The sequence below is a fragment of the Pelobates fuscus genome, chromosome 1, assembly GCF_036172605.1.
Source record: "Pelobates fuscus isolate aPelFus1 chromosome 1, aPelFus1.pri, whole genome shotgun sequence".
Taxonomy (NCBI): Eukaryota; Metazoa; Chordata; class Amphibia; order Anura; family Pelobatidae; genus Pelobates; species Pelobates fuscus.
In genome coordinates this window covers 403151191-403164435 of record NC_086317.1, presented here as the reverse complement: position 1 = coordinate 403164435, position 13245 = coordinate 403151191, and the positions used below count along the sequence as shown (strand labels likewise).

At 37.9% G+C, this 13245-nt stretch overlaps 1 protein-coding gene across 1 annotated transcript; it reads right to left on the bottom strand.

The window, feature by feature from the left end:
- Positions 1-2175: 2175 nt before the first annotated feature.
- Positions 2176-10922, bottom strand: LOC134569076 (chymotrypsin-like elastase family member 1). The gene is made up of 8 exons (XM_063427947.1): positions 10862-10922; positions 9066-9157; positions 8328-8428; positions 4601-4726; positions 3733-3869; positions 3337-3482; positions 2521-2670; positions 2176-2298 (listed from the first exon to the last, which is right to left on the bottom strand). Exons 1-8 carry the CDS (start codon positions 10899-10901, stop codon positions 2290-2292), a joined length of 801 nt encoding a protein of 266 aa, XP_063284017.1. The 5' UTR covers positions 10902-10922; the 3' UTR covers positions 2176-2289.
- Between the last annotated feature and the right edge of the window lie 2323 nt (positions 10923-13245).

Genomic DNA, 13245 nt, shown 5'->3' with positions numbered 1-13245 from the left:
ACCTGCGCGTTGTCCATTGAGTGGTTAGCCTGCTCAATAAAATGTAAGTTTAATCTTTTTATTCTCCTGGCTCAATATATACAGAGAGCACTATTCTTTGTTTTGTTTTTTCTTTTGGGTTGTACTTCTGCTATACTGCTGAGATATCTGACAACCACGTAAGCTCACATATCCTAGAAGTAGGGATTATACCACTCTACACTTTCTATACTAGAGCTGGATTTTAGCTCTGGTAAATGTGAGTACATTTATATATGATAAAGAAAGTAGATTTTTTTTGTTCTTTTTTCATATATATGCCTACATGAACTGAAAGTCATCTCTGACCCAAGATCGTTAACACAAGAAGAACATTTAGTCCAGTCACCTGACATGTTCCCTTGCAAGTTGCAATTTATAATTTTGGACAGTATTGTGGACATTGTTATTTGGTGATTTTTTTTATCCAAGTTACTTGGTATTTCTGGTACCCTACCTATATTTTTATGAGTCTTATATAACGTTCTTAATATATTATCTGTTTCTATTCTATTTTTATACATCTGTAGGAGCACAATATAACATTGGCGCTACCTTCTCCTTTTCTCCTTTTACTATCTATTTCCCTGTGGAGACTAGGAGGGAGTTCCACGGACTTAGGTGAGCTGCATGTTTTCTGTTTGTCGTGGCCTGATTAGCGCTGATCCATTGTCTTTTTCCTTTGTATTTTTCCACATGGGCAATTTTCCACGTGGGCTTTTTTCTGTAAGGGCATTCTTCTTGTGCATATTTGTGACACCATTTTTTTTTCCAGTGGGCATTTTTCATGTGGGTTTTTTTTTATGTGGGCTTTTTTCATAGATTTGTGTGTTTGTAATAAATGCTGGTTCCTGGTCTTGATGTGTCGGAGGACTTGCTGCTGCTGGTAACATATCTTGTATGGACTTTGTGCTGCTGTAGAGGAGGAAGTTGACTATTTATCTTGCCTCTCTTCCTCTCTCACTCTTGCAATGCAGCTATTTTGCATTTAAGTTCTTTATATCTGTGCTCTGCCAATATTCCACATGCTGCCTATGTGATATTACAACTCTGATAAATTCCAACATTAGCTGTGACTGTGTGTATTTGTGAGTGGGTGTGTATTTATGAGCCTGCCTGTTGCTGAGTGAGTTTGATTGTGCATGCAATTGCGTGCGAATGCTTGTAGGTTGCATGATTGTATCCATCTAGGTGAAAGCAGAAATTCTATGGGAGGCCTGGGGCGTAATTGGGAGATACACTCACTATGGGAGACACTGGCAGATTCACTGTGGATATAAACAGATATACTGGGGACATGCAGAGATGCACTGGGGATATAGGGAGATACAGTGGGGACATAGTAAGATGCACTGGTGGGGTATGGAAGATTTGCTGTGAAACGTGTAGATATGCTGGGAAACACAGGGAAATATATTGGGGAATATGAGGAAATCCACCAGGGATATAGGACGATACATTGGGACAGGAGGACATGTTTCGGGGTCCATGGGTAGTTTTACTGGGGGGCATGGGAAGATGAACTAGGGATAAGAGGGTATGCACTGTGGATATGGGGAGATTTAATGAAGATATGGGGAGATACACTGGGTGACATGGAGAGATTTAGTGGAGAGTATGTGAAGACTTTAGGAGGTGGGATTTTGGTAGGGAGTGGAAGTGAATCACTGCATCCAAAGCAGCACAATGTCCTGGACTGGCCCTGCAGGAGCAGGTGAGATAACACTTAGCATTTACATTGTTAAGTAAATACATGGTGAGAATTGAAAGTGCCTTCCTCTGGTTTATGAACAAGGTAGTTTCAGTAATTTGTGTGTATGTTAGAGAATCAGTATAGAGTATAACCAGTTAGAGTACAGTCTAAGTTTGTGGGAGTGTGGAAGTTTTTCATGGCCAAAGTAGCCCCTTCATTAATAGATCAGATAATAAAAAAAATCTTTATACTGCAATTTGCTAATGCTCCTGTATAAAATGTTTTTTTTAATACGAATTGAGATTGTGATCCCCTGTACATAAGGCAAATTCTTCATTAACGTCATCTAGATATAGATTTAGAAAGAAAAAGAGGGCCATCTTAAGAGGCACACAAAGAGCCTTGACCCTTACTTGAACATATTCACTTAATGTTTATCATGAAAGAAGACATAAAGCCAGACATTATGGAAGCATCTTTATTAGAATGTTTGTTACAGAAAGAGAATCCCAAAAGTATTTTTAAAACACACGGTATTGTTGTCTTTGCACATGTTTCCTGCAAATGTTTCTGATGGTTTAGACATTCTGGAAGAAAAGACAAACATAACTGTCAGAATAAAACTAGTAATTTATGTATTGCTGATATCTTCAATAGTTAATCCTACTGGTTTAAGAAAGATCGATTAGTAATGTACAATAACTATATACAGCAGTATTTAGTAAAATTATTTAGGAGACAGAGTGATTGATCTAATGCAGAAGGAGCAGAAATGAATTGTAATTTATCTTAATGGAACAATAACTCACAGCATTGATCCAGGAGATGTAAGCAGATACTCTGGTGAAGACAGAGGGTTTGAGGTAGGTGTTGCAACCAAGGGAGGAACCAAAACTGACGATACCATGGACTTGGTAAACTCCATTGACGGAACAGTTGAGAGGTCCACCAGAATCTCCCTATAGTTGATAAAAACAAAATAAAAATTAGATAGAGATCTTTAATATCAATATTATTGTATTCTTAGTACATATTAGAATAATATTAAAAGTAAATTTGCACTTGTTTAGCATAATAATTATTAAATAATAAAATAATAATCAGATAATCAGGACAAGTCAGAGCAACAACTATATAAACAGAACATCAACAACAATATAGGAGGTAATATGATGGAATCATCAGTCTAAAATAAAGTGCACTGGGAAGAGATATAAGAGACGTATAAACTGTATACTCCTTAAGATCCCAGATATGAATGGTAACTGAGCCCTGTAGAACTCAAAGCCCAGATAAACTGTTATTCAATGACTTCTAATACAAGAACACAGTATGTATGTGAATCCATATAATAGTGCAAACTAGTTCCACAAAATAAATACCCACACAGTAGTAGTATATTTAAAGATGTTTCTCAAATTGCATTTTAGAGGGATTAGTCAACAGATTGCCGTAGCTGTACATTAACCGTGTAATTTTACCAACAGCTACTGTGAAAAAACAGGTACATCATAATAGCAGTTGCACTGTTCTATCAGCCAGCCAGAGATGCCCTTATTTAATAAAGCTACCAGCCAACATAGTTCCATCTATTAATAAGTAAAATAAAAATCAAGTAATCTTACATTGCATGAAGAACGGACACCGTCACCGCCGGCGCACACCATGGTGGTCTTGACTGTGCTTCCCCAGTAAGAGCTGCTGGAGCAGGTTGAGTGAGCTACAACAGGCAGAGGGGCCTGCTGGAGGATTGAGGGAGAAGATCCACCGGCTGTGGGAAACGTTAATGTTATTGTTGCACTCAATGCTATTTCTCATGAAAGGAGACAAATGTGGCATAACATCAGTAAAGAAAGTGGGAACATCTGAGTTTGGAAGAAAACCTTTAGTGATTTCCCTGGAATCAATACTCACATTTTTCTATATATTTTCTTATATGTTGACAATTAATCAACTAATTATTTTTTGTGGCAAGTCATGGCGTAGGAAAGATTTTTTTTTTTTTACATAAAACAACTTACTGGAAGTTCTTCCCCAGCCAGTAACAACACAGGCGAAATTGTTGGCTAGGACAGTTCCATCAGCGGGCAGGGTAGCCACCTTCACAGAGGTGTTCAGAGTGGCACTGGATGCCAGATGAAGGACTGCAATATCATATCTAAAAAAAACAGGAACAGAGTCGAAATCAACTGGTTTATTTAGGAAATTGTATGTACGTGTTTTCAAGTGTATGTAGACATGGCTATATTTTTATCCAAGGGAAAAAAAAAGAAAGATCCAGGCACCCCAGGGCTCAGCTGGACAATTTTATTGGAACAAAGTTACAGCAAAATAGCTGTTTTGCCTAGCTGAGCCTTGGAGTGCCTGATTCGTTCTTTAAAAAAAAAAAAAAAAAATATTTAACCTCATTGGGATTGAACTAACCCCTGGTCAAGTTGCACCCTGCTACAGCTCAATTAAGTAAGTGCACTTCTTACAAATCTGGTTGGTACAATATTTGGTTATATTTATAGACATGTTTAAGACTCTTTAGATATGTCTTTATTAAGGTCAGTGCTGCCCTTTACTTTTGTAAAACTAGTAATATTTACTATATATAATATATAATTCAGTAAATATTTGAAATACATCATGCTTACTTCTCTGACTAGCAATTTATTATGGCAATAAATATTTGTTTTCGGTTCAGTGTAAGAGAATTTTATCACAATAATCATGTTTCTTTTTCATTCTTTTTTGTGCATTTTTGGAACAATTTAAAGACTTCCATTTTAATTATTCCAAAATTTCAGCCGTTTGCTACGTTGTTAGTTTTGTAAGTAACTTTTTTTTTTATATATATGTATGTACAACTTTGTGTTTTATATTTTGACTATATAAACGTCTTACCCAGCTGCTACATTGTTGGTGTTCCAGCTTGCATGTTTTACAATTCTGGACACAGAGATTGACTGTTCGGTGCCTTCATTTGTGCTCAAGTTGTGGTCTCCCAAGACAACACGGAAGGTACGAGCGCTGTAAATTTGGGACAAAAATATGAAAATAATTGTAAATATTTTATTCGCATTATGACAACCAGTGTAAGTGATATAACAACACTAAGCAGGATGGTTTGTTGTGGTTACATTGAATTTGCAATCTAAAGGGCAACTTAAGCAGCATATGGAAACAAAAACTGCTATCTCAGGTGAATTGTAGATTGATTTTCTTAAAGTTACACTTTGAAACTATTTTTAATATAATAATGCTTTCATATTGTATGGGAATATATTCTATTTCAATGAAGTATACGTAAAAAAAAAAAAAAAAAAGGGAGGGAGGGAGGGAGGGAGAGAGAGAGAAAAAAACTCATCCCTACCTTTAGTATGTGATAAGATCCTTCAGCAATATACATGCACCTTGGGTCAGACAGTGTCTGAGAATTGATATTTACTCTTTATGGTCTTACCTGTTTCACTCTCTGTGAAAACTGGGAATATTTTTTAGAAGGCGGTGTGCAATAGATTACTTTGTTTTGTGTAGGTGCGGGGTGGCTGTAAGAGTTGTAGCTGCCTGTGTGTCACATGTGTGGCTGTGTGTGAGTATCTATGTGTGAGTATATGAGAGTGATATGTTTGGGTGATGTGTATGGCACTGCGTGGTGTGTGGTAGCTGTGAGTGATGTGTGTGGGTGCCTGTGAGTGAATAGTATTGCTGTGTGGGTAACTGTGCAGGCTGTATGGGCAGATGAGTGTGCTATAAGTGTGTATGCTGGGATGGGGAGTCATAAGAATGGGGAAAAAAATGAAGGTGTGGAAGTATCTCCCTGCTGTCCAGAGGTATTCATTTACTTATCAGGGCCTGATGGGAAGTTGGGAGTGGTGTGATGTCACATGCCCCCCGCCGATTTCCAATGTCCGCTCATTGAAGACCCTGGAGAGCACCTTCCTCTAATGCTGCACTATACCACCAATGGTAAGCAGCAGCAGTAATGGTAATACCACCACTATACCACCAATGGTAAGCAGCAGCAATGGTAATACCACCACTATACCACCAATGGTAAGCAGCAGCAATGGTAATACCACCACTATACCACCAATGGTAATCAGCAGCAGTGGTAATACCACCAATCAATGGTAAGCAACAGCAATGTGTGTTGGGTGGCTGAATATCTATTCAACATTAAATAATACAGATATGTCTGATCTTATACATATACGATCTGCATTATGTTAAAATAAATAAATAGGCTTCAGGGCTGGACTGACTTCTTGGGTGCTATAAAATGTTCATGGGCAAACCCAACACAACCTGTGAACATGCTTTTGCTCCATGCACAGAAGCAAGGAAGACCATAGAGACTAACAGTGAGTTTTAAAACATTGATTAAAGAACTGCGCACAAATAAAAATATAGTTTTACATTTTTAACTGTATTCTTATGTGTGCATAGTTCCTTAATCAGTATTATGTATATATGTTGGTGTTCCAGGTGTGCCCCTAACTCCCTTTATGGTTTTACTATGTAAGTTTTCAAACACTGTCTGACACAAGGTGCATGTATATGGAAGGAACCTGTCATATACTAGAGGTAGGGATGAGCTATTCTTATTTATTTATGTATTTATTTATTTGTCTATTTATTTATATATTTGATTCTTTATTTCATCATATACTTAATGTTAAACTAATCTATTTCATTTCAATACTTGATGAAAGGATATTATATTAATACATAGTTTAGTGGTCACAATTGTCCTTTCACTTCTATCAGTTGGTTTGGACGTCATTGTTAGGAAAGCAAAGCAACTAGCTTTCAAGTGAACTATACATTCAAACAATACAACATTTTGCTCCTCATCCTTTTAAGGTAAAGCTGCTACAAAGGATGGCTTTAAGAACTAAAGGTATAAGGGTATTACAGCTGAGCTTGGCATCACTACATTGCAAAAATAAAGTGATAAAAGCATAAATACCCTAGAACAGGGGTAGGCAACTTTCAACACTCCAGATGTTGTGGGCAACATCTCCCATGATGCTTTGCCTACATTGCGGCTGTTAGAGCATTATGGACATGTAGTTCACAACACCTGGAGTGCCAAAGGTTGTCTAATTCTACCCTAAAATGACAATGTTCTCACTTTTCCACTGTTATGAGGTTATAACCTTGCCTAGTAGTGACATCACTGCATTAGAGTTAAAATAATGTTGCGGTGAGAAATTATATTATTAAAGTACAGCTATAAGGATATAAACATGGAGAGATAGAAACTTCTATGTCTGACACCTAACTGCTTTACAGTTTTAATATTCTTAGTTTGCGTTGCAAAACAAAAAAAAGATGCCTGTTCAGGGATTATATTAATACTTTGATAGAAAATACAAGAGTGTTACTGTGGTGAATATTGTATGTTAATATAGTTTTGCATTTTAATATAACATGTATAGGGGCGAGGCCTGACAGACGATCAGGATGGTCGCATGTTGTTGGAGCTCCTCAAAGATATTAACCTACTCAGTGCTAAAACCGACAAAACTACTCTATATCTGGGAAAAATCCTGCATGCAATTTTGGGGAGTACGCTAGAGCCTCTCCATGACTACTTTACCTGTAACCGGCGATTTTGGCCCATGCTCGACTCTCCTACGGCCAGCGATCACCCTAGAGGTTTAGGAGACGGCTGATCCCTAGCCTTGAATTGGAGCCTGCTTGCTTAGGGTCCTGTTCCACCCACCCCCTTTGGACCGGCGGGGGTTATCCCGGTCTCCACTGGTGTTGGGGTCACATCAACATACAGCTTGCAGCTGAACCAGAGGGTTGTGACCTGTTTCCCAAGATGGCTACCACGATGAGCCCTACAGCTGGAGACACGTTCCTGCGGTCACCCTCACTGACGGGCTCTCTCCTCCTAAATTTTGACTGCATCTATGCTGCCTTTTGGGCTAAACTTGCTGAAAGGGAACTTACCCCCAAGATGTCGGGTATACAAGCAAGCACTCCCACAACACATCCTGCCTTTCCTTTACCCGCTATACCAGTATCACAAGACCCGCCGAAAGCAGAAGCAAGCTACTGCAAGGTGTCCTGAATTCGTCCTGTGGGTGATAGCACTATGCTACACACGAGCTTGTACTGACTGGGGGAACCCATATGAGATCGCCGATGGCAGTGGAAAAAGGGACTTAACGTCACTAGGCATAGGCTGACTGGTCTATACAGCTTGCAGTCGGGCTGCTTCCCTCCTGACCACTTATACCATGTTGTCTGCAATGTCTCAACTGCTATAAGTGCTCATAGTTCCCCAAATGTTTTCTTATAGCATAGTTAAGTTTTACAATACCCAGTGGTCCTAGTATTTAGTATCTTGTATCTCTCTACAGTTCTATGCTTTAGTTTGTCTTCCCCTCCTTTTGCTGCATATGAAAGATGTTTCCACTTATTACCCACAAAATGTGCATTGTATTCAACATTTCATGTCACGTTTCTACCTTTTGCAATTGCTTTTGTACTTTGTGAAATGTCTACATACCTGTGTCTGTTAAACTATGCACTACCAAAATAAAGAATATAAAAACAAAAAATAAACACTTGTATGAACCACAAATTGATTTATATATTTGGACTATATACATACGCGTCTACACAGTGAGCAGCAGTGAGGACACGGTTAGCACGAATCAGAGAACCTCCACAGGTGTGGTACCAGCTGCTTCCAGACTGATACTGAAGGGAAACCTAGAGAAAAAGACCAAACATTTTAACATTTCTCATATTTTTCTATTGTACTTCTTTTGAAACAAATGCTTGCGATAGGACAGCCCTGAAATACTAAGTATTTCTAAAAATACCAGGTGCACAAGGGGTGGGTGGAGGTGTCACCAGAGGATGCTAATGCATTTCAAGCCTCATGGACACTTATTTTGAGTTAATTTGACATTTTCTGGTTAATTACTGAAAAGTCAGAGTTTAGTGAATAACCTTATCAGTGTAACTGTGTTTATTTCAGACTGAAGGCTTTGTTACTAGACAGAGAATTGTAACAAACTGAAAGGGAAATGCACATTTTGTACCCACATAATCCACACTGGAAAAAGTATCCAATTTAACCTGCATTTTCCACCTGGAATTTCAAGTCACTTCAATTCTCTATTTTATGAATAAATTGAGTAATTGAGCTAATTGAGTAACTTAGATACATAGAATCATGGACATGTAAAGCATGTATTAATATTATTACATGTTATTAATGTTAACACATATTAAATATGAGCAGTAAATCCAATACATTTTGCTAGAATAAGAACTTCTATTTTTTTTAAATATAAACTTTTTTTTTTATAAAAATCAGTTTTTCTTGGGAATTAACCCTTACCTGCCAGGGCCATGCATTTTTGGCAGCATTGCTTCCTCCTACCACACGGGTATTCATATCCTCCAAATACTGGGTGTCATCAGCGCAATGTCCTATGGGATGGAAGGATTTGATAAATATTACTTTGAATGTCTTTAAATTGACTAAGTACTTGAGGCATATTCCAGTGATCTCCCTACAGCAACCAAAATTAATAATAATTATAAATTACTGTGAAGTCTTGAATATTACAACTTTAAAAACTTACTATGTGCAACCTATTAGGTAATTATATAACTGTTGATGAGTAAAGACATTCTGAATAAGACAATAAAATGTGGTAGCTGTACAAAAAACAGTAGAAAATAACTAAATCAATATGTTTATAGCTAGATACCAAAAAGATAGCGGTGAGACCAGACATGATCAAACTCGCCACAGTGCAAGTGTAATATCTCAAGAGGAACCTGCCTATCTCAGGTTTGTCTTTGAAAAGTCCATACTGGGCACAGAAACTCGATAAAATCAAGTTTCCACAAAATTCCCAGAGTTCCCAGCTTGACATACAAATTAACATACAAAGGCTAGGATAGAACAACATGTTAGCTCATGCAATTCACACTAATACATTCATGTTTGAAGACTTGTGATTTTAACCTACTCTAATATATATATGTAAAAAAGATAAAAGAACTATAAATATGATAAGCACATTGCAAAGCCATATCTAGGGTTACTACATAAAGTCACTGTTCAAACAATCGAGATGTAAATAGTCTAAGTGCTCTGCATGGGCTATCACATTTTTGACGAGAAGATGAGTATATTTATATTTTAGTCTCTGATTTATGTCTTATTCCTGCTTCACCTTGTTACTTGTCTATTTAAGTCAATATTCTTCAAATCGCATAATAGTTTTCCAGATTCTTCAATTTCAATTTCATTCCATTTTCAGACTGGGAAATATGTTAAAATATCTTAACATTTTGGTAAACCGAGTCCACGCAGACTTGGCTTTAAGATTTGTTGGTGTTTTGCTTTTAAACTTTTTTTTCTCACAACATTTGTTAAAGGACATACTTAATTTAGCTTAAAATCTTGCTGTAGCTGGAAATAAAGGAAATATTCTTATAATTCCTAGCCATTTCTATGGTTGACCAGCAGTGACAGCTGGTAAAGTTTAGAAATATCCAGACACTAGATTTTAGGAGAGAACTTATCCTGCCCCTTGACTTTATTAAGCTCCACTTTTTTAATTCCGTGCCCTCCACTGTTGGCAATGAGAGGTTATGCCCTTTTAACGCCATAGAGCAGTAGATTTACATACTTGGGAAACAATAACTGCTTTAAAGTGTCCTAACTATATCCCAAAATGCTGTTACCCAATAAAAGCCCTAGAAGATGATGTAAAATGCAGAATTTTCTATTAGGAACTGAGACCCAGTAAAAAAAACAATGGCTGATGTCATCATCTTATTAGAGCAGACTTAACATGTCTACATGCACTATAAGCAGATAATCGGGGATTTAAAATAAAAAAACTCCGCAAAATCTAGATCTAGAAATAATAGTGAGAGTGGTGTTATTATATTATTCACTAAAGTAGCAGAGAAGCTGCCCATGGCATACTTTGAAAACACAAGTAAATATGTCAACGGTCAGTATACATAGTATATGAGCAGTAAATGAGATTAAGTCCCAGATTCTGTGGAAGTGACACGTGAGAAAGATTTGCACAGGATCGATAGGTAAAGTTTATGGATTGTGGATTGAAGCGGCATGGTTTCTAATAATAGTGGTTAGAAAATAATAATTACCGCAAAGGACGAGTGCTGCAAGTACAAGGAGCCTCAACATGTTCACCGGATGCTGGATACAAATCCTACAGAAGTTCTACTCCAGGCTCCCTCTATATATATCAAGAAATGTTGCCCATGTATGATCTAATTATCCACTTGTGGGAATAATTACAGATGTTACATGTTCAACAGGTGCCAATATGTTTTTTTAACTTCTTGGTAAAACAATTATTGTTACTTATCCCTCAAGGACTTGCAGCAAACAAGTAAATAATCCAGTTATTTAAAGAATATTTGAATGGAAAAATATAAAGCAATGTTTTATGATATATGACTAGAGTCTGGTAAAATGTAGTCTACCTATTTCATTATATGTATTTGACAGTATGAATTACTGCAGTATGAATTATTGCATTGCATCACATCTCCAATCAAGCTTATATATGCAATCTTTAGAAAAAACTCTCAAGTGGGACTAGTATATCTTATGTGTTGCACTATCTAAATAAATAAATATGTTAAACTATAAAATTACAAGCACTGCTTGAAGCGCACTATATTGTGAACATATCTACACACACACACACATTATTAGTGATGTCCCGAATGGTTTGCTGGCGAATAGTTCCTGGCGAACATAGCTTGTTCGCGTTCGCCACAGATGGCGAACATATGCGATGTTCGGTCCGCACCCTTTTCGGCATCATTGAGTAAACTTTGACCCTGTAGCTCACAGTCAGCAGACACATTCCAGCCAATCAGCAGCAGACCCTCCCACCTCCTAGACAGCATACAATATAGATTAATTCTGAAGCTGCATTCTTTTTTTTCTTTTTTTTTTGTATTATTTTTTCTTTTTTTGTGTTTGTGTTTATTATACATTATCCTCCATAGCCAGTAACCTGTGTTTATTATACATTATCCCCCATAGTCAGTAACCTGTGTTTATTATACATTAAACCCCCATAGCCAGTAACCTGTGTATATTATCCATTATCCTCCCATAGCCAGTAACCTGTGTTTATTATACATTATCCTCCCATAGCCAGTAACCTGTGTTTATTATACATTATCCTCCCCATAGCCAGTAACCTGTGTTTATTATACATTATCCTCCCATAGCCAGTAACCTGTGTTTACTATACATTATCCTCCCATAGCCAGTAACCTGTGTTTATTATACATTATCCTCCCATAGCCAGTAACCTGTGTTTATTATACATTATCCCCCTATAGCCAGTAACCTGTGTTTAACCCCTTAAGGACCAAACCTCTAAAATAAAAGGGAATCATGACATGTCACACATGTCATGTGTCCTTAAGGGGTTAATATACATTATCCCCCCCATAGCCAGTAACCTGTGTTTATTATACATTATCCTCCCCATAGCCAGTAACCTGTGTTTATTAATTATTATCCCCCATAGCCAGTAACCTGTGTTTATTAATTATTATCCTCCCATAGCCAGTAACCTGTGTTTATTATACATTATCCCCCCACAACCAGTAACCTGTGTTTATTATACATTATCCCCCCTAGCCAGTAACTTGTGTTTATTATACATTACCCCTCATAGCCAGTAACCTGTGTTTATTATACATTATCCCTCCCATAGCCAGTAACCTGTGTTTATTAATTATTATCCCCCCATAGCCAGTAACCTGTGTTTATTAATTATTATCCTCCCATAGTCAGTAACCTGTGTTTATTATACATTATCCCCCCACAACCAGTAACCTGTGTTTATTATACATTATCCCCCATAGCCAGTAACCTGTATTTATTATACATTACCCCCCATAGCCAGTAACCTGTGTTTATTATACATTATCCCTCCCATAACCAGTAATCTGTGTTTATTATACATTATCCCTCCCATAGCCAGTAACCTGTGTTTATTATACATTATCCCCCATAGCCAGTAACCTGTGTTTATTATACATTATCCCTCCCATAGCCAGTAACCTGTGTTTATTATACATGACCCCCCCCATAGCCAGTAACCTGTGTTTATTATACATTATCCTCCCATAGCCAGTAACCTGTGTTTATTATACATTCTCCCCCCATAGCCAGTAACCTGTGCTTATTATACATTATCCTCCCATAGCCAGTAACCTGTGTTTATTATACATTATCCCTCCCATAGCCAGATCCTGTGTTCAGGGGCGGACTGACCGGTCGGGCACTTCGGACATGGTCCGAGGGCCCGGCCGGGAGGGGGGCCCACCATCAGGGGGCCCGCCCGCCCCTTTAAATGCTGCAGCCGCCTGAGCGCTCTCTTAAGAGCCTCAGGCGGCTGCAGCTTCTCACCTCCCCTCCCCTGTAGCGTGGCCGAGCTGCTCTCCGGTCCGCGGTGCCCGGCCGGAGTGATAGGAAGGTGCACACTGTGCACCTTCCT